The sequence below is a fragment of the Oreochromis niloticus genome, linkage group LG18, assembly GCF_001858045.2.
Source record: "Oreochromis niloticus isolate F11D_XX linkage group LG18, O_niloticus_UMD_NMBU, whole genome shotgun sequence".
Classification (NCBI taxonomy): domain Eukaryota; kingdom Metazoa; phylum Chordata; class Actinopteri; order Cichliformes; family Cichlidae; genus Oreochromis; species Oreochromis niloticus.
The window spans coordinates 7,578,209-7,599,289 of NC_031982.2; the positions used below are offsets into that span (position 1 = coordinate 7,578,209).

At 40.3% G+C, this 21,081-nt stretch overlaps 3 protein-coding genes across 7 annotated transcripts; all 3 read right to left on the minus strand.

Moving 5' to 3' along the window:
- Nucleotides 1-1,053: 1,053 nt before the first annotated feature.
- Nucleotides 1,054-11,744, minus strand: LOC100702139 (caspase-8). Of its 2 annotated transcripts, none has more exons than XM_003457459.5 (12): nt 10,801-10,942; nt 9,951-10,101; nt 9,639-9,814; nt 9,449-9,554; nt 3,599-3,728; nt 3,442-3,500; nt 3,307-3,349; nt 3,115-3,179; nt 2,909-3,020; nt 2,621-2,751; nt 1,824-2,212; nt 1,054-1,387 (listed from the first exon to the last, which is right to left on the minus strand). In XM_003457459.5, exons 2-12 carry the CDS (start codon nt 10,059-10,061, stop codon nt 1,252-1,254), a joined length of 1,458 nt encoding a protein of 485 aa, XP_003457507.2. In that variant the 5' UTR covers nt 10,062-10,101; nt 10,801-10,942; the 3' UTR covers nt 1,054-1,251. The 2 variants fall into 2 exon arrangements, with proteins under 2 accessions (XP_003457507.2, XP_025755897.1); XM_025900112.1 differs by lacking the exon at nt 10,801-10,942 and adding an exon at nt 11,620-11,744 and having other exon boundaries at nt 1,252-1,387.
- On the minus strand, nt 10,851-15,326 carry catip (ciliogenesis associated TTC17 interacting protein). 2 transcript variants are annotated; one of them, XM_019348157.2, is made up of 9 exons: nt 15,045-15,326; nt 14,713-14,895; nt 14,570-14,625; nt 14,372-14,458; nt 14,012-14,179; nt 13,799-13,923; nt 12,007-12,083; nt 11,845-11,912; nt 10,851-11,744 (listed from the first exon to the last, which is right to left on the minus strand). In XM_019348157.2, exons 1-9 carry the CDS (start codon nt 15,160-15,162, stop codon nt 11,559-11,561), a joined length of 1,068 nt encoding a protein of 355 aa, XP_019203702.1. In that variant the 5' UTR covers nt 15,163-15,326; the 3' UTR covers nt 10,851-11,558. The 2 variants fall into 2 exon arrangements, with proteins under 2 accessions (XP_019203702.1, XP_003457508.3); XM_003457460.5 differs by having other exon boundaries at nt 11,845-11,915.
- Nucleotides 15,327-17,101: 1,775 nt separating this feature from the next.
- casp20 (caspase 20, apoptosis-related cysteine peptidase) lies at nt 17,102-19,178 on the minus strand. Of its 3 annotated transcripts, none has more exons than XM_013265511.3 (6): nt 19,042-19,178; nt 18,570-18,913; nt 18,451-18,467; nt 18,219-18,321; nt 17,558-18,107; nt 17,102-17,470 (listed from the first exon to the last, which is right to left on the minus strand). In XM_013265511.3, the coding sequence occupies exons 2-6, from the start codon at nt 18,904-18,906 to the stop codon at nt 17,332-17,334; spliced, it is 1,146 nt and encodes a 381-aa protein (XP_013120965.1). In that variant the 5' UTR covers nt 18,907-18,913; nt 19,042-19,178; the 3' UTR covers nt 17,102-17,331. The 3 variants fall into 3 exon arrangements, with proteins under 3 accessions (XP_013120965.1, XP_019203701.1, XP_005475982.1); XM_019348156.2 differs by having other exon boundaries at nt 18,570-18,918; nt 19,042-19,176; XM_005475925.4 differs by having other exon boundaries at nt 18,570-19,165.
- Nucleotides 19,179-21,081: the final 1,903 nt, after the last annotated feature.

Sequence of the window (21,081 nt, forward strand, 5' to 3'; positions counted from 1 at the left end):
AAAACGCTGCTAGGAGCATGCCAAAGCAACAGGTGGCGATATATTCCTAACCGTGTAGAAATGTTGGCCAATCAGAAGTCTAGAAGCCTCGGCGGGAAATAGTAAACAAAGATGGGGCATAGAAGCAGAACCGAGTCGTATGTGTGGAGGGACAGTAACTGTGTGTGTATATGTAGGCATTTAAACACTGCAGAGAGTACAATTAACAGTATTGTAGAAATTCATTTCACCGAAACAATAACGTGGCGCACACCTCTGACGCTGCGTTTTCTCCGTTTTCCGCGTCCACACGTAAATGCAAAAACGGAGTTTTCGAAAATATCCACCCTGGCAGGCGTTTTTAGAAATCTCCGTTTTCAGTGACCGAAAACGCCGTTTACGTGTGGACGAAAGGTGCAAACGCATAGAAAAATCTGCGTTTTCAAAAAAACCCGGGTACGTGTGGACGTAGCATCAGTTTTGGCCTCCCGTCCAGACGGCGTTTTGGCTCAAGGAAAACGCAGCGTTTTGAAAACGCTCTCAAAAACAAATACATTTGAAAACGGAGCTTTCGTTTCATAGTGTGGACAGTGAAAACGCAGATTTTCGAAAACGATGACACATGTTAATCCTGTGATGCAGTCATGTGACCAATTAAACCAAGATAGCAGAAGGCATTATACAGCAGTTGTTTTGATTGCTCTCAATTTTGACAGCCCTATTAAAGCTTAATATCAGTTTGTACATGCGCCAGATACTTTTTTTTCTTCTTTAACTCTCAATCGCTTTTGCAACTTTGTACTTAATAACTCCACCTCATTGTTAGTCCATTTAAAAAACAGTGCTATTCCTCGACATTTTGCCACGTTTCGTCTTGCGTTTCACGCATGCGCAGTACTGGAACGTAAGCGTTTTCGGCTGTTTCAATGTGGATGCACAACTCTGTGAAAACAACCGAAAATGATAGTGTGGACGCAGAGCGTTTTTAGACGAAAACGGCGCTGTCAAATCTATCCAGGCTAGTGTGGGCATAGCCTTATTTATATTTGAATAATGACACAAAAATAGTCAGAATTCCATCTAATTATCCCTGTACCAGTTTATTTGCCATGGATTACTTTGTTCAGTTAATTGTAAAAAAAAAAAAGAAAAGAAAAAAAAGTCACATTTATCAACACACACACACACACACACACACACACACTGTGTGTGTGTGTAACATGAATCCAGGAACTGTGTAGACTTGCAGAGTTGTATTTGGTCACAGTCCGATCATACAAATTTGAGGACGAGCTTCTTTCTGAGAGTGTATTTGGGCTCCGGCATTTGTTTGTAGGATAAAAACTCTCCTTTGCTGACCTCCCTGTTCACACGTGTCAGGACAGTGAGGATATCATCCATCTCCTTACTGCAAGGACAACATGTGAAACAAAATGATACATTTTGGTTAGTTGGAAAATTTTAACAAAACACCCAGCTCATGTCAACACCATGTCTGAAAGCACCAAAAGCAGGCAGACAGATATGTACAGAGATTTGATGCATTTGTCTTCCCTGATGACTTTGAAAAAGTTAAAACTGTGCTTTTTGAATGAAAGCTCAAGGTCTTAACCTCACTCACATAATCATTGTTTGAAAATTTATTGAGGTGTTCTACAGAGGCAAAACTACTAAATCTATGTCTCTGTCCAAAATTCTATGGACCTAACTGTATATAATAGAGTCTATATATAAACAAAAAATCTACTTTGTAGGAAACTACTGCACTATGACCTTCCCATATGACAGTGGTGTGGTCTGCCATAAAGAAACTAATTAGAAGAAACTAACTCATTTTAACTCACCTTTCCGCTGCTATTTCCAGCTGCCTGCACAGCTCCTGGATGTAGATAGATCCTGTGAGTGTGTTTCGAAATGACTTGAACTCCTCCACTGTGGCCATGCCCATCAGAAAGTCTGCTGATGCAGGCAAAGCCTCGTCAGGGTTTGAGGCATCGGCTTGCAGTGGTTCTTTGTTTTGCTTCTCGTCCTCTCCTGGCCCCAAGCTGCTGGGACAGTATCCTTTCTGGTATCCTTCACCTTGACAGGCTTGAATGAAGAAGAGTTTGGGCTTCCCTCCCAAGGTTCGGGTGCTTCCACTTGTAAAGGGGTGCGTCAGCTCTTTCAGGAGCACCCTTTCCCCATCTATGCCAAAAACACACCCCTTTTCTCCATGTGAAAGCACGCACACCACCTTAAATCAGAGGTAGATATATGTTTTATTATTTATACTAACAATACTGCTGACATTGTCGATGTAGCTGCTGTTACAATCACAGAGACATGCACTACATCGTGACATTTTCAAAACTGTGCTGATCCCAGCTAAGACCTTTCTGAGAAGACAGATACCACATATCTGTACAGTAAATGTGAAACAATAGCTTGAAAAAACAAACAAACAATCAAACTTAAATGTAATATTGATAAGTTAGCTTTATATTGATTAGCTAGTTTTAGCCTCAGAGCTTACAGCTTGTATTCTGTATGGCTGTGGTGCCAATCTTCTCAGATAACTCTTAGTTCAAACAAAATTTAAAAATAAGCGTAAATATATAAAATGTACGAAGTACTACAACTCCGAAGATCTGTGACTACGCACCAAGGCATCATGATTCGTGAAATTATTCTTTTTGACAAGATCATTTATTTCTTTTTTCATCCCATCTGCAGTCAGGTTGTTGTGTATCTTCATTTGAAAACCTAAGCGAGTGAACACTCTTGTAAGAGCCTCTGTGTCAAATAGAAAATAAGCAAAAGAAGCATTATAAGTACATTACATGGTCATGGCATACGTATATAAGCATTAATTGGTACAGGGCTCAGTAGCTTCCAGATAAAACAGTCATACATAAATCAGGCTATGTGACTTTTTTTAAAGGAAATGTACCTGCATCTTTGTGAGTTCCTCTTCGATTACTCAGATGTGTTCCTGTGAACATCTCATTGTTGAAGACCACGCACAAACCACGTGGGTTATGAGTCAGTTTGTAGTATTCTGACTACAGGACACAAACACAGCAAACAGATTGATCATAAATGTTACTGATGTGACAAAAGAATAAATGAAAGCATGAGAGCCTGTGAATGGATTACCTCATCAGGAAGAGGGGTGGGATTTGTTTCTAGTTGTGCATCAGTGTTAATACTCTCTCTTCGATCTAAAAAACGACAATGTAAACTTGTATATCAATCATGAGTATGATAAAAATAATAAAAAAACATAAGTGTGACTACAGAAGGTTTAACAAATAATAATCACAAATACATTTTAATAGAGATACTTACAGCTGGGCTGAGTTTCAGTTATGGACAGGGGCTCATGGGTCCTCTGTGGGAATAAAACACAGCAGTCAGCAAACTGACAAACTGCAACATTAACGGCTCAGAAACACACATTTACACACACACACACACACACACCTCAATATCCATGGTGACGTCAAGAGATAATGTGAACTGCTGTTGCGGCTGACGAGCCCCTGTAACGATCACAATCATTCGATGGTGTTACCAACATATACAATTTCCACATGTATGTATGTGTACATGTGCTGATATATGGAAGTGGTTCCTATACTTTGTCTGTATTTCTCTAAAGTAATTGCCAGTAGTTGATCCAACTCTTGCAGTGCTTTATGTAGCAAGTCAACATCTGTCTCTGATAGTAAATCAGCCTTTTCCATTTCTGCAAACACGTCCAGCGCTGTCTGGAATGAAAAGAGAGAAAGTTTTAGTTCACAGAGGCTGTTTGTGGGACAGTCATCATCTCTGGTGCCATCAAATCCACAACTCTGTTTCTATTTGCATCAAATGCGAAGCACAGAAAATAATACTTGGTGGATATGTTAATTGAATTTAATGAAAATACAGAACAGTGAGATTTCGTATTATAGAAATTCAACCAAAATGATAGACATTATTATTTACTAAGGCTGCCACAAATGATTATTTTGATAGTCGACTAGTCACCGATTATTTTTGCGATTAGTCGACTAATCAGATCATGCATCCATTGGACGTAAAACGTACAGCTTATTGCACCAGCATGCATCTGCTCTTAAATAACTATCATTAGCTTACAATTTTAAGTGTTTAAGGTATGTGCTAACTAAAAATAAAGACAAGATGATAGTTTATTAAACTTTTAATGAAATTTGCAGATTGTCTCGGTGGAGTTTAATTAACTCAGCCGTCTGCTCCTTGCCATTTAAAATATAACAGGACACTGGAGTAAATTCTCGACCATCTCATACTTCTGTTTAATTAGTTTTCTGCTTGACGTTTATTCAGCTGTGTGAAAACTATAACTTAATCTCAGCCAAACTGATTTACTCAGGAACAAATAAAGACTGAAAAAAGCCAAACAATAACATTTTTAAGTTATCTAAGTGACTTATATATCATGTTTAAACTGAGTAGCGAAAGACCGTGGGGATCTGAAAACGATGTGCTAGGAGTCTGGTGTTTTATGCCGGCTCTAGTGAGCCTTGAACCCCGGCTAGCTATCGAGCTGCTGAGTAACAGACGTCTCCAAAAAAAAGTCGGGGCACTTTTACGAATATGTGATGTCCAGTGTTCCCTCTAAGCTGAGTGCGTGAGTCAGTCTCCGCACACAGAACATCTGCGCTGTGCACAAAAAAAATCAAGCCCGAATTGAAATTAAAGTAAATACATGTATTTTTTTTAATTTCACTCATTTTCTGTGCGTGGAGATTGTGTCAGCAATGTGCGATTGCTCATGCGCTCAGCTTAGAGGGAACAATAATTGATAAACCGAGCAGATATTTGAAGTTTACACAGCTACATTCTCGCCTGAAAATATGTTAAAAGTTTATTTTGTGACCCAGAGAGAGTAAAGAGAGTAATATTAAAACCAAGCAGCTGCCGCCATTGTTGGAAACTGGAATTGGCTGAGCCGCGCTATGAATTCTGGGATAGGTTGGGCCACTAAGAAATACACCTGACCCATTCTTCAAATCTGGGGAAAAGGAGGACGCATTTGGAGGAGTCTTTGAATTTGGAAAGCCTTCGTCGCGTCACTGTAACGTTATTTCTCTACAAATGCTGCCTCCGAAGGATGCAGCCCCTAAATTTGGACACAGCTATGAAACCGGACACGGCTTCTTCTTCTTCGGGGTTTAACGGCAGCTGGCATCCTTGTACATGCAGTACTGCCACTAGGGGTGGGTGGTATAAACGGTATACGGTAGAAACGATATAAATTTGGCCAACGGTAGAGATTTTGACTATACCGCTCTACTGCGATGGTGTCATCAAGCTGCGCCTGTTTTGGTCGAAAGCACTGCAGCGGCTGCAAACACAATCATCTGCAAATTATGCCGGGCGACATTAACAGGAAAGAGACAAAGCACTTTTGGAATATGGGGAAAGCCAAAAACTGCGCTTCCTCCACTTCCGTACCATCAATTCATTAATGCTGAATTCTCTCGCAGCTGCTCTATTCTCATGTTGTTGCAGTATATTAATGACTAACCTCGTACTGTGGATGTTATCTCAGTTGTTCTCCTGACTGAAGTTTGGTCCGTTTATAGCATCCTGCCATGCAAATGCATTTGTCCCTAACCACCAGAAACCCTCACATTAACTTTTATCGAGTGGGAAAAAGTTAGCATTCATCCTTCAGCTTCACTGTGCTAATGTTATGCTATTGTAGCTGTTTTGTTAGCGATCACGTAGGACATCATTATATACCAGCTAGCCCAACTTCAGTAACCCTACAAAAGCCACTGCTGCTTAGTTTCCTGTGTTCATTTATGTTGGAAGTGACAGCAGAGCTGTACGTTTTAATTTGTTTCAGAAATCCCTCAGTCAGAACATCCTATATCATGTTTAGGTGGAAACTAGCGAGCTAACTTCCTGCTAACTTCTAACTCAGCTGAATTTAATAAATTCTGTTTTTATGGATTCCTGGATGTTAAACTTAATTGTTACACCTGGTAAAGCAGCAACGCTGATCATTTTATTAAAGATGAAAGAATTTAGACAGTTTTTAACTCTCAGTGATGCTGCAGGGTTCGTTTGACTTTGGGACCTGAAGCAGACGGAGTTTTGGACCCAGATTACTCCGCGAGGCTCCTGACTACGGTAGCCGTAATGCTCTGTCAATCCATCAAGCGGTGCAGCTTCGTAGCTTACCAAAGTCGTACTAAAACATTTTTGACAGATTTATATAAAATCAATTTGAGGTCAGTAAGCACAACCAGAATTCAAACACAAGGCACACTGTCGATTTTTGAGAAAATTAAAGGATTTTAAGTGTACGTTATAGTGTGTAAAATACATTATACAGAAGAAAAGAATATATATCGCGATATATATCATTACCGCACATGCTTCAAATTATACCGTGACATGGATTTTACGCCATAATGCCCAGCCCTAGCTGCCACCTTCTGTTTCAGTCAGTTTTTACACTCTTAAATGCTACTACTTATTCCTGCGTCTTTCTGGATCTTATAAAGCTTCAAACGACGCTTCAACTATTAAATTTGTCATCGACAATTTTTATAGTCGACGTAATCGTGACTAGTGAACTAATTGTGGCAGCCCTATTATTTACAAATAATCTATGCTGAATTCAGAAGGTTACTTGTGGGATTCCACGAGGTTCAGTGCTCAGACCCAAACTGTTCAAACGGTATGTATATAAATTTATATTGCTCTGGGAAAAAAAAGAGAAGCAGTGTTTCAATACAGTTTAAAGGGAATTGAATAAATTACCACTAATCTATAGCAAAATAAAGAAGAAGGATAATTATATAATAACAGGAAAATTAAAAGACAAATTCCAAATTATGACAAATGACAGTTAAACAAAAGATGTGTATATAGATGGAAAATGACACCAAATTATGTCTGAAAGCTAATTTAAACAAAAAAAAATATCTTCAATACTAAAAATTATTGTTCCTTGTTAGTTCCACATAGTAAGGATGTCAAACAAGAGTTAGAGGGACATGTTGTACAGTTCTTTCAGCAGAAGGTACTCTAGTTCTATGTTAGTTACACACCTATTGGGAAAGCTGCAAACACAATAACCAGCTGATCCAAGCAAAGTTGGGCAGAGTGTAAACAAGTAATCCATGACCTCTTATGACAATAAAAAACACATAAATCTGATAATATTTTAGTAAGGACTGTAAATAACTACATTTAATAAATGGTATGGAGATCTGTTTATGTTTCATGTGTCTGGAAAGAAATCCGCATTGGTTGCACTCTACTGCATGCAAAAATAAACAAATCCAGTTTTCCTGCTTTTACTTTTTTTTTCTCTTTAGAAGAAAACTCTTGAGAATCGATTATTTTAAGCCAACCAACAGACTTTCAGTAAACAGCATACTTTTATGATATCACTGATCTCAACTTTGCACTGATGATGTACAAAGCACAAAATAATAGACTGTATTCAGAGGCTGGTAGTTTCCACTTGAACTTCAGTGTGTGAAAAGCCGCTGTAAACAGTACTCAGTCTATTTGACAGAACATTTCATTTATGTTGAAGGTAAAATTACCAGTTAACTACTCTTATTAAATATAGGAAGTGTGTTCTTTACTGTGCCGTGCATACAGAATGAAAGGAAAAGTCGTTATATGCTGATAACTAGGGATGGGTATCGTTTAGGTTTTATCCGATACCGGTGCCAAACCGGTACTTTTGAAACGGTGCCGGTGCTTAAACGGTGCTCAAACCGGTGCTTAAAGAATGGAGAACACAAAATTGGTCCAAAAACCTCTCATGTTCAGCTGTTTCTTTTGTAAAAAGATAACAATGTTAGCCTTTTCTGCAGCTATAGGGCATATATGGTCTCACTCTTGGCTGGAAGCAGTGCTTAAACAATGGAAAAAACACAAACTTTGTCCAAAAACCTCTCATGTTTAACTGTTTTCCACTTTTTCTTTGGTCATTTTAGCCTTTTTGGCCAGGGTGAAGGGAGTATCTGCCATCAAACAAGAAGACAGCCGCATGTAACTACGACGCTGTTTGCTAGTTCACCTTACATGCATTAATGTAATAATGTGGTTAGCGTACTCAACGTTAATTACACACGAATAACATGAAGCTACTCATGCAGAGGAGAACGGCTGCTGCTGCCATCATCATCCGTCATCATTTCTGCTACACTGGCAGGGCTAGGGGCCAGGACTCTCCTCTTCGGGTTTTTGGGGGATGTTGCTAACTCCGGGTCTGATAACAGGCACCACACCCGCAGTAGATGTGCACGGTGTGAGGTCTCGCAGCAAGCTATCAAATACGGTGCATTTCTCGGCTTTAAAAAAACCGCTATGCGTCGCCATAGGGCTGTGCGATATGACCAAAATCTCATATCCCGATATTAAGACATCTATCGTCCGATAACGATATAAATCACAAAAATGTAACATTTTCTGTAAATTCTGTGAATCTTGGGCAGCTCGACTTGCGTGAAGTGTTTCCAGCTGGGCATCGCGTACCTGGACTCGAGTGTTTTAACTGATGCATGAAACGATACATTTTTAGACATAGGTTGTAACGGCCGCCGTTTTCTTTGTGAGCGCAGCGTGCTGCGGGGAAAAGCCTGTTCTAACGTTTGAGTCTAAGGTTTATTTTTTAGCACCTGACGGCTCTTTTTTGCTTCTCATCCGTAAATACTCTGCATCTTTCACGTGATTCAGTTTATTTTGAAAAGTCTCAACAGGATCTTGAGCTTTATTGTGAAAGGTTTATGTGAAAAATAAACAAGCGGACACGAGGTGGTTTTACCGTCGTTGTTGCTAACGACAACGCATAAAAACAAGCGCTTGTCCGTCTGTAGTGTGGTTATATTAAATATAAGAGAAAGAGAGAACTTTAGGAAATTAATATAGCCACTACAGTGACCATCAAAATAATGAAAAAATATTGCCGTAAACAGTTTATTTTGCGACACCACGAAACAAACGATAGCGTAAAATGAAACGATAGACGTTTTTCTATCGTCATCCGATATATATCGTTATATCGAACAGCCCTACGTCGCCAGGTGTTTCATCAGATTTGAGGTGTTACCTCCTTTGACAGTATCACAGTATCAGCTTAAAGCACTTGTTGCAGGCTGCTGAGTTTGCATCGTTTGCTGTGAAGTACAGCCAGACTTTTGATCGCTTCGCCTTGGGCATTTTTAATCTGTAGCTCTGCTCTAAAAGAACGTACGTACCTGGCCCCGCCTACTATCCTCAGAAACGTAAAATGACTGGCTAGAATTGTGAAATGTGCGCTGCTTTTCAGTCTGGTTACTACCGTTTATGTCAGAACCGGTGCCACACCCATCCCTACTGATAACAGTGAAAACAATTTAAATGTCAACTGTACAGCTAGCCTTTGATGTTCAGTAAAAAGCTTCTCACTCAAAAGCAGAAATGAAAAGGTGCATTGGTGTGTTCTCACCTTGGACAATTCAATTTGTCTCCTGCCCAGCCTGTCAGTCAGTAGAAACTTCAGCTTTTCAAAGTTCTCCGTAGTGAAGTCATTGTATATAGAATACAGGGTCTTCCTAATGGTCAGAGAAAAACTTTTGATATATTACTATTCCTATGCTGCATGCTGCACTATTAAGATAAAAATCGAAAGCTTTTACCTGTAGTCTGACAGGACAGGACTAGCATCTGTTTCCTCTGGCGGTCTGCTGTCTGTCTCCAGGACCCTGAGTAGATCTGCTCGATGGATGGTGTAGAGCAGCTGCCTGAGGAAGGCATCATTTTGCAGCAGACCTTTTTCCTCTAATCTCAAGAACAAGTCCTTCGCATCCTTAATCTGTAGGAAAAAATACCCCACTCTTGAACATGAACATCCCTAGGGCATCATACTGTCAACATGTCATTTAAAACATATTTCCACAAACATGCTAATAATACAAGTGTAAACACATTACAAAATATGCAGTGCTCACGTTCTCCAGGCGTCTCCTGGTGACTACATCACGGCATAAGAAGCAAAGTTCTGCCACTTCAGAAGAGTCTAGGCCCTCATCTATGTGGGACAAAGTCAGCCTGTCCATCATGGCCTGGTCCTCAGCTCACAGCGATCTGCAGCTTTAATTGCTAGCAGAAAACAAGTGGGCATGTTTTGATGGAGCAAAACTGAAGTATTCAAAAACTTCATGCGTTGCAAACAAGCAGCTTTAAATTAATGACTAAAGATCATGGCTAGAACGTTAAAATAATGACAATAATAATAATTATACCACACCACGAGATGCCATTACTGCCCTACGTAGAAGCACCGCTATACTGTATGTTTTTACAGGGAAACACAGTAAGATGACTACATCTGTTCATAGAGAACTTTGTCTTCCATCACTGACCTTGTTTCAACAGCGAACTGTTATCGTGTTAATTATTAAATGGCACAGAGCTTTGGATGTTAGGCCACATCGTCTCTGACCATCCAAACAAACAAACAAACACCTACAACATTTAAATGTTATTTAAAACTTCCTATTAAAGCCTGCTTTTAAAATATGTATTTGTATGGCAGGTTATACGTGACGCGGTGTCCTTCACTGTTTACTTTATTTCACGTTATTTTGGCCTCTCAATGCGTTGTCCAATGTGTAGTCCCATCAAAAGACATCTACGTGATATGACAGGGTGACGTCACTAACACTACCCCCCCGCCAGTTTTGTTTGTCTTGACAAAAACGAACATTAAAAAGTTTTAAGTCCATGTTACATAAAGTAGCCCAGAGTTAACGCTAACAGTTTACATAAGGTGAACTAAATTACGACGCTGAAACTTACCGCCGCTGTCTCTCGCTGTTAGCTTACAACTCCTTAGCGAAAAAGGCACCTCTTGTTAAATGCGAGGAAAATAAGCCTTTAAACAAACGAAAAAAAAAAAACTTTTTGGGAGTGAAAAAAAATGCTGAAATATGTCTCAGTGGTTTTTCCTTCCCTTTTCTGTTAGAGTCGCAAGTTCTCTTTCGTTCTTTCGCAAGGGGCCGCTCGTAACTGGGTGTGACGTCGCCTGCATAGGAAGTTGTTGAAGTTGAGTGTCGGGTGCTGGGTAAAAATGTTTTTAAAATAAAAGCCACATTCACACATAAACTATAGCGTCCATGAGCTGACCAAGAAATTTTTCGCTTCACACTTGGCTAAAAGAGTGTACTAATCTCAACTACAGCACATACTGGCACGTCTTTCATAATAAAATCCGTTTGTTTAGCTTTGTAGACTTTTATTTTGAAAACTCACGTCCTTTTTTTTTTTTTTTAAATTATGTGTTGCCAGGGGGCTTTGCCCAAACGTGTACAAGAAACCCAAACTACTGAAACTGAAACTGAAAAAAAAACCCCAACTACTTTCTTACTGGAAATATCACAAACTCTGAGGTTTAAATGTCTGTGTTCCTCTCCACCAAATGTTCACAGATACAACTAATAATCAGTGACTCGGAATAAAAAACAAAAGCACTTTCTAAATGTCATTGAAGATTATTCTCATGAACAAACATATATGAAGCTTCTAAAGAGACAGTTTGTGAGCATGTGAAAATGTGACTAGAGGGACTGGGCTTCCTGGTCTGCGTCTGCAGGATGAGAGGCAAAAGGGGTGAAGTACTCTCTGGCAAACAGGAAGACGTCGTCTGGTTTTCTCAACAACAGCAACTGTAGGAAGTCAGATATTAGTGCTCGAATCTCTGGATGCTGTCTCAAGTATGAGGAGTGGTCGGCCTTTCGCTCTTCCTGCCAAAACAAGACATAAACACACATTCATTTTCTGCTCAGATGGTCAGTAGAGTAATGGGAGTCTAGTATTAATTTCCTGTTGCACATGACCAGCTACCTTTCTGTCCAGGAACTTAGAATGCATTTGCATGTCTTCCTCCCACACAAGGGGGATCTTCTTGAAATCTACTGTAAAATTACAAATACACAAGTATCACTGAATAATTCACTGGAATCATACCTCTTATGTGTGAATGTGTGTGTGTGGGATGTGTGTAACCTTTTTCTGCCTTTAATGGCAACTCTAGAAGTCTCATGGTGACCGGTGACCCCACCTGAACTCTGCTCGCCAGATGCCTGATCAGAGAATATAACGAGTCAAAATAAAAGCACTAGTGTAACACATAACAGCAATAATAGCACTTTCTTGTTATTCAGAAACCGCTTGAGTTAAACCTGAAAGACCTCATGTATCACCAATATGCCCATGACGATGCTGTTATGGGATCAAGGTCAATCAGGGGTCGAAATTTGGGGTGTTTAGTGTGTTCTTTCGCATACAAAAATCAGATATGTCCCATTCCGTAGGTTTATTTACACTTTATGGGAACCTTTCCCTCAAAATGATAATTTTTAGAATCTGAAGATTTTAAAGTAATTTCTACAACGGACCATAAACACATCAGAACAATATTATAATATTTTCATAAGGCTTCATAAAACTCTACAAATTATTAATCACACGCCACAGCTTAACACAAGGTCTTATGAGCAGAGGAGTATTACAGTGCCTTACTTTCAGCCCAAATTAAGAACTTTGTAAGAACAGTGACTCTCCAACATTTACACATTCTTACCTCTCCTCATCTCTCAAAAAACAAAAACAAAAAACAACGCTTCTGAAATTGAGGAAAAATTACGTTCCACAAATCCATGAGGGTATGCTTTGATTATATAACACAGGAAGATATCAGGATCAATAAAAACTATGAAACACTGGTTCCTTTTACTTTAGTTTCAGTGCATTAGGGTGAATGTGTATTGCTGATATTATTTAGCAGATAAAACCTCAGTATGGTGGCCTCCAGAGTGGAAGGACTAAAAGTCTGTCAGGTTCAAGCGCTTAAGGCTTACAGGGGTGCTTAGAAGTGAGTCTACAGCAGATAGTCTCTACCATAGTATAGCAAAATGACTTTACGGGTCCAGAACAACAATAGTTCCTATGATGTCAAGGACACAAAGCAATTAACTATTCTACTATAACTACTGTTATAGTTTGGGCCCACAATGAAGAAGCATCAACGGCTCCATTAGCAGTGGTTAACATTTTTGGCTAACATGTGAAAGATCTCTGGTTTAAGACCAGGAGGTGACATAAATCACAAGCAGGGTCGTGCCAGGAAGGATGCCAAATCAAACAGGTGGGAAATAGTAGAGATTCTTCTTCTATTTACCCCTTTCCCTGTCTCATCCACACCTCTCTTACCTCACTTACTGAGTTTTCTTATCACTGGTTGGCTCCTTTGTTCCATACCTGAATTTACCTGGCTGGCACACAGTGTATAATGACTGCACCTTCTTCCACTCACTCTGTTTGCTTCTGGACTGGGAGCAGCTATGGTGAGTTAGCTTAATTTACTTCTTTATCTTTAAGTCAGTGACTTGAAATCTAACCTTGTTTTGTCCTTTTAAGAGATTGCTAGTCCATGTGTGACAATCTTTTGTGTAATTTAAACTACCTTTATCTACAAGTTAAATAAACCCAACCACTGGGGAATCACTGATAGTTCATTCATACTGGTTGCCAATGCTGATAACAGTCCTCTCCTTTTAACCTCCTAACTAACAGATCCCTTGTGATTAAGGGAAGCATTCAATAAGTAATGCTATTGTGTGATTAAAATGCTTTGTTGTTTAGTTTACATTAGTGACCTCCCATCAGCAGTAGGTAATGTAAACATGAAACTCAACAACATACAGTGGGCAGCTGTAGTCTGTCTGATGCATAGTAGGATGCAGTAACACAGTCCAACAAGTGTAGGATGATGGAGAGGTACAGATATTGAGCTTACCCATCATCCAGAAAGTAGCACTGCCAGGTACTGGGGCTGCCCTCCATGGACTGAATAATTCTCTCTACCCCAAATACATCCAGGACCTCAGCCCCGACCTCTAGCTGCCTCTGACCCAGCTCTCTCTGAGCACAAAAGAGACCACAATCAGAGCTCAGTACTCAAACAAGTCACTGATGGACCAGGGTGTCTTACACAGGTGTAAAGACTTACAAAGGAGGTGTGAATGATGTGCAATCCTGGGTCTAAGGAGACAAACGTCATGTTTTCTGGCATCTTCCTCCTCAGAGCGATCAGGCGCATCAGCAGCAAGCTGGAGCCCTCAGTTACCAGCCCTCTCAGGACAGACATGGGATAGGACATGCCCTCCTCTGTCACCTCCTGTACACACATGCACACACACACACACACACACACAAATGAAAACATGCAGCAAATGCGCAACAGTAAGTAAGGATTTTGTAAATACTGGACTAACTCTTGGAAAGAGAGCATGGCAATTGCTCTGAATGACTGTGGTACTGTTTCATTAATATATTAGTGAGTTGACCCATAAAGCAGTGGTTATCTGACCTCTCCCACAGTCGTAACCTTATGGATCACCATCTGCCCATCACGCTGCACCATGTGACACCTCTTGTCCACACTATGGCCCTCAAGCTGAGGAGAGAAGTATGGAAGCACATCAAAGGTGCAATATTTCCACTTAATGCATCTGCTGAGCTGAGTGAGTGTAAAAAGAAACAGCCCGGAAAGGATTCAGCGACTCACCTTGACATATTCATGGTGATCTTCCTCCAGCACCTCCAGGTCAGTCGTTAGGTAGGCTTAAACAGAGTAAAGGGTATGAAGAGAAATACTAACAACAGGAAATAACAGATCAGTTTGACTTAGCATCCTCTGCCTGCTCTCACCTGTCACTGCTGTCCCACAGGGGCAGTCATCAATGGCTCCTTGGCTCTGAGCATGAAGCATCATGCATGGCTGCTCTCTCCGGGCAAACTCCACCGTCACACTAAACTCCCCCAGCTCTCTCCCCCCCTCTGACACAGTCACCAGCGAGTCTGCAAACACACACTTCTGCAGCTCGGCAGGCTCTGAGAAGCGAAGGGGCACAGAAGGTAAAGCCAAAGTGGGCAGATTCAAATATCTGTAATGATCTCACGGTTTTTTGCTTTTCAGGTAGTTTTAGACTCAGCTGCTGTTTCCTACCGACCATATTAGCCTAAATTGGATGCGAACTCACCAATGCCGGACATGAACGTGACAGCTTCGTCAGAGGCTTTCAGCTCCTGTCGGTGTTCAGGTCCTTCAGTCCCCGCTGAATAACCCACAGCAGTCTGTTCACCCAGCGGGGCTTCCATCTTTAAGGCAGCCTGAAAGGTGTGTGGGAGCAACTTCACAGGACACTCGTCTGCCTCGACAGGCAGTCTGTCTGGGTCCTTTTATGCAAAGCAGTCTTATCCCACACTTTTCCTGCGTAGTTTTTTTTTTCTGCTACGGAAGGGAAGCTGACGACCGAATCTCTGTTGGCATGGCAACGACGCTGCAGTACCGTAAAGACAATTGTATGTGTGCATCGTAGTCTGACTATGCACCACCAAATCTAGAAGAAGGAATTATACAAAAATAGAGGCACTATTATAATAAATATGTACACAAGCTAATAAAAACAAAGAACAGTGATTTACTATTCCCCTTAAAACCCAGCAATTCATTTTTGTGAATGAATTTACTTAAGTCTGAGATCTTTACATCAAGCAAAAATTATGCAACACAATATATAATAGTGAGTTCAGATCATAATTCTGATTGCAAAAGCTGCTAGACAGAACGATCTTAACAAAAGTCCTACTGTACTGTCAGGAGGACATCCTGGGCCACATTTGTGGGGGTCAGTCTAACAGACAACATGCTTGCTTTTCAAAATGATGGCCATTTCACATGTTATAGCAACAAGGGAGCTTAAGTGATTTTTTTGTAGATATTATGTTTCTGTTGCTAAAAGTCTTTTTTTTTTTCATTCAATATTCTTTGCAATTCTTATTTTGAACTTAGCAGGATTTCAGAAATGTACAGTAAACCTATCCCACTTAACCTTAAACAAATGTTTGATTCAGTGTCCTTTGTAGTGGACAGCAAGACTCCCACATTTTCAACCTGTGTCCACACATCAGGAAGCAGAGGGCTGAGTGATATAGAGTTTTTTAAATTCTGGATTTCACTTAGTAAGACTTGCATAAAGGATGAGGTGGAGGAGTGCAGGGAGGTGAGAGTCAGAGGGCATACCAGCTTTTGAGGAGCCTGAGAAGGGAGCCACTGTCACTTATGGACCGGCATGTAACCAAAGGTGTTTTTTGGCTCTACCTGTTCTTTCTTTATGGATTCAATTTCAACCCTATTAACACTGGGTTGAAAGACTAAAAATAAACATGAAAACAGGGCAACTCTGTCTATAACCACCATGACTGGAGGATCACTTATTACATCAGTGATCAGACAGCCAGGTTCTTGAAAGTGTCAAAGCACACAAACCACAGGGAGATGCTCATCTCTGCAGGCAGCCCAAACATTTATAAGCTGCATATCATACATTAATATCTATGACATGACTTGAATCTGGATATATTCAGTACTATTTATAGCGATTTCAATGCGTATAGACAGATTGTTACTTTCCAGCACTGCCCAGATGACTTCAATGTGTGATCAGGGGATCAGACGATAGAAGGCCAGTGCAGATGTTTCCTACAGCGCTTACACAATACCTATTAACCATAATAGACTTCAGCTGTGGTCTCTTTGCTCCAGCACAGACTACTCAAACGCTGGGATGTCCTTCTCTGAACTTCACCTTCCTTTTTTTAATCAAGTATTTCCCTTCATCTAACAGTTTTAACAAGTTCAGAGATCCAAATGAAAAAAAAAAAACAGAACAAAATGAGGGACAGAAGAAAATAAACAACATTTTTGAAAAAAGGTTTTGCTGGAACATGTTTCTTTCAACCACACATAGTAGCCATGGTAATCTTTCAGGATTTGTGGAGGGAGAAATCAAGTCAAACAGTTCTGAAGCAAACTGATGTATTCTGACAGAATTAAAAGACATTATAACAAGTTAAATGTAACATTTTTATTGTTACTATCAAGAGAGTGTTGTGAGATCTATTGTTTGAAAAAAACAAACCTTTTTGATTGATTAAGTAATGTTACTAGGTTTAAGAATGTAAAGGTTCAGTTTAAGAAAAGCACCCGTGAAGCTTTACTACAGCCCATGTAAAAACCTCCCAACACAAATAAAAATGTTTTTCTCACCAGTTGTGTTCACAGTCTGAGATTTATTCTTTAATATAAAACTGTTACAGTATAAAATGCAACACCTCAATGCGAGATTAAGATTTAGAAAAATAAAAGATTTAAAATGACGAAAGCAAGCGGGAAAATATAAAGGAAACATTTTAAGAAAGATAATAAGTAACTCTGAGTTACATCCCTAGTTACACAGTAAGGTGTGCTGTATTTCCATGATGACTTCAGCTGTGCTGAGGTGGCAGCACAAGTTTCTTTCTCAGGGTGAATCTCACTTCAGGCATCTGCTTGGCCAACGAGGAGGTCTCTCTATGTGCTACATCATCGTTCACATAGTGGAGGATGGAGACGATGTCCTCGCCTCTAAGAGCATTTATAGAGATACAAAAAATGTTGATATCACTGTCAGGGTCAGTGTGCAGATGTGTTTGGTGATTTTAAAACAATTACCTGGGACAGCGCTCCTTCAGCTGCTCACAAAGAGACTGAACGAACCAGCTTCCATCGAATATATGTCTAAGTGCAGCATGATCTTCAACAGTGGCCATGGCAACCAGAACATCAGCTTCCTCGGGGATCGTCAATGGTGAAGTATCATCATCAGTCTCCATATCGTTCAACTGCACTCCACACTGTATCTTACCTCCTTGGCAGGCCTGGATCAGGAACACTTTGGGCTTGCTGGTGAGGACTGACTGGTCACACCCCCTGAACTTTCTGGTAATTTCTTTAATGGAGAGGGGGTTCCTGTCAGCTCCCAAAACTACACCCTTTTTTCCGTGACTCAGAATAGAGCAGATGAAAGCATCACCGTGCTCAAGAACCTGCTGAGGATCAACAAAGCTGCTGCCATCCCACTCTTTAAGTTTGAACTTCTGCAGCTGAGACATGTCTGCCAAGGAAGCGACACACGTCAGTGCCTGATCCATCTGATCCTTGGTCAGGTCTTTACACATCAGCACTCTGAAGCCCAGCCAGCTGAACACCTCTGCCAAGCTTTCTGCAAAAAAATCAGAGAAAAATATTTAAGCAAAAGATACTAACATAAAAACAAAAACAAAACAATAAAACAAAACAAACAAACAAACAAAAAAGCACCTCTGAAACTTACGGGCATCTTTATCTGTTCCTCTTCTCTGTGAACCATCCAAGAAGTTCTCATTGTTTATGATCACACAGAGGCCGACGGGCCGGTTGTTGATTTGATAAACCTCCTAAAGAGTGGACACCAACACTTTACATGTGTTACTACAGGCTTCGTAACCACAGAATTTCATCTATATATCTGTCTCAAGCGATGTCACATACAAGTGTAGGAGGCTGTTTCTGCATCAGCATCTCACCTTTGACATATTCCCATCTTGAGGCAGAACATGTGAGGGAAGGACAATAAAACTGAGTTAAACAACCAAACACAACAGTAGACGCAGCGTTTCTATACAGTGTTACGTGTGTGTGTTACCATGCTGACATGAAGACACTTGGACAGGCTCAGATAAAAGGGGTCTGTAAGTCAGCTGTAAACTCGCCAGCTGAGGGAAAGTTTCTTTAATGGCGCCATCGGTTTGCAGGAGGTTCAGGAAGTCTTTGCATTTATCTTCTCCTTTATTCATGATCTTATCCACGAGCTCAGTGACGTGTGCCTCCACATTTGCGTTGTTGATGCTTTTAAGATTGTTGTACTCCCGCTGAGTGATCAGCTTATTCTGATGCACTTTGTTGAGAATTAGCCCGTAGTCTCCGGACAGAATCTCATGAATGGCTGTTTTATTGGTCCTTATTGCATTTTGGGCCGACATGCTGAATCTGCGCTAAAGGAAAGAGAGCTGATCCTAAACACTACTGTCTATGAGAAGGAAGTGGTTTAATTACAGCATACTATCGTAATAATAGCTGCACATTACATTACATTACACAAAACGTAATTCGCTTACGGTCAGCTTGAACTCCTGCTGTTCTTGAAAACGAAACTTCGTTCCTTCTTTTAAATATCAGCCGTCAGAAGGAAACTATCCCGCGTTCTCAGAACAAACTCGGAACGGAAGTGACTCTCAGATCCGACTAAATAGCGACTACACACTGTACAAAAGTGCCCTCTACTTCTCGACAGCAGGAATAACAGGTTTACAGCCTTTGCTGTAGGCACTGTGAAGAAGCTGTGCTGCAGCACCCCCTTGTCGCAGCAGGCAGACATCACAGCACTGCATGCCCATGCCAAAGGCTGGTCAAAAATTCCACACCCTGGTGCAAAAAGGCACAGTATTACACAGACATTACATATTTTATAATGATTTCACAGTGAATTTCACAGTGAATTTATCCATGTGTGTGTGTGTGCAAGCCCATGTACAATCTTTGAATTGTAAATCATGATTAAAAGAGATAAAAACTGCATTTTAAGAATGAAATTTAAGGAGTGCATTGTATATACCATGATCATTTTTTTGGTGAAGGCAGACCCTTTGTATATGTGTAAAATAAATCACATATCTGCCGACCTGCTGTCTCAGGCTCAGGTGTTCCACTCCCATTGCCCCATTCCCACAATCCTGACACTGAACCAGCTCCAATGATATCTGAGGATGGAGGTTAGTTATTTTATGTCACAAAACATGTGGAATTGTGTAAGGAAATTGGGGGGGAGGGGAATTTCTCTTTACTTTTTCCTAAAGCATTTAGTTAGGGCTGGGTCCTCCCTTAGTTATGTAGGCTGCTGGGGGATTCCCATGATGCAATGAGTATTTCTTCCTCAGTCACATTTCTCACTCACTGTGTGTTAATAGACCTCTCTGCATTGAATCATACTTGTTATTAATCTCTGGCTCTCTTCCACAGCATGTCTGTTTTTCCTTCTCTCACTGGTTGCAGCAGATGGCCCCGCCCCTCCCTGAGCCTGGTTCTGTTGGAAGTTTCTTCCTGTTAAAAGGGAGTTTTTCCACTTCAAACTGTCGCCAAAGTGCTTGCTCATAGGGGGTCATATGATTGTTGGGTTTTTCTCTGAATGTATCATTGTAGGGTCTACCTTACAATATAAATCTTCTTGAAGCGACTGTTGTTGTGACTTGGTGCTATATAAATAAAATTTAACTGAATAGAATAAACAGCAGCCCGATATCAGATAGAGCTGTCATTAGCAGTTCATTTCAAGTTTTCGATTTAAGTTGATCTTCATATTGTTTTTCCACCAGACACCACCAAAGAGAACCGTGTTGAAAAGCTTTCAGTAATGAACCCTTTTCAGTACAAGCTTAAATGTCTCAGAGAGCTTCATTTGGTCAGCAGAAACACAAAGTCCACTGAGCCAAAATGGAGGGAAACACATGGGCAGACAAAAAGCGCAACACAGAGAACTAAGACAAACCGAGGCTTTAAATACACAATTGGAGGATGAGACATCTGGGGAATAATAAGAAACAGGTGAAACTAATCAGATGACTAAACAGGGGGAGCAAAAACGCACAGGAAACAAGAGACTAGCAAAATAAAACAGGAAATGGCGACTAAATATGATATGGGTGAAACACAGGGAACTTAAAATAAACTGAACCAAGGAACAGAATACAATCAAACTATGAGAGAACACAGACTACAGGCAAAAAGGCCTGAGGATATAGACATAATGAAACCAGCCAGACTATAAACTCAAAATTGCATAATTACCACAAACTAACGGTCTAACAGAAAAACTTTTTCTCTGAGAGCAGAGAAAAAAAATAAATCAGCGCTGGATCAACACCCACGATTAAAAAAAAAAAGAAGCCATTCTTACTAAAGTTTCCTAAATTCTAGTAATATAAAATATTGTACAACAAGACAAAGCTGCAAACGAACGCAATTCTTTTTTCTTAACTGAAGCCTTTAATTGTACAATCAAATAAACAAATTGGTACTCTCTTTTGGCCAGACACATGACAGCACTTCTGCTATCATTTTGTTCGCATTTAAAACAAAAATGCAGACCCAAATTCATGGTC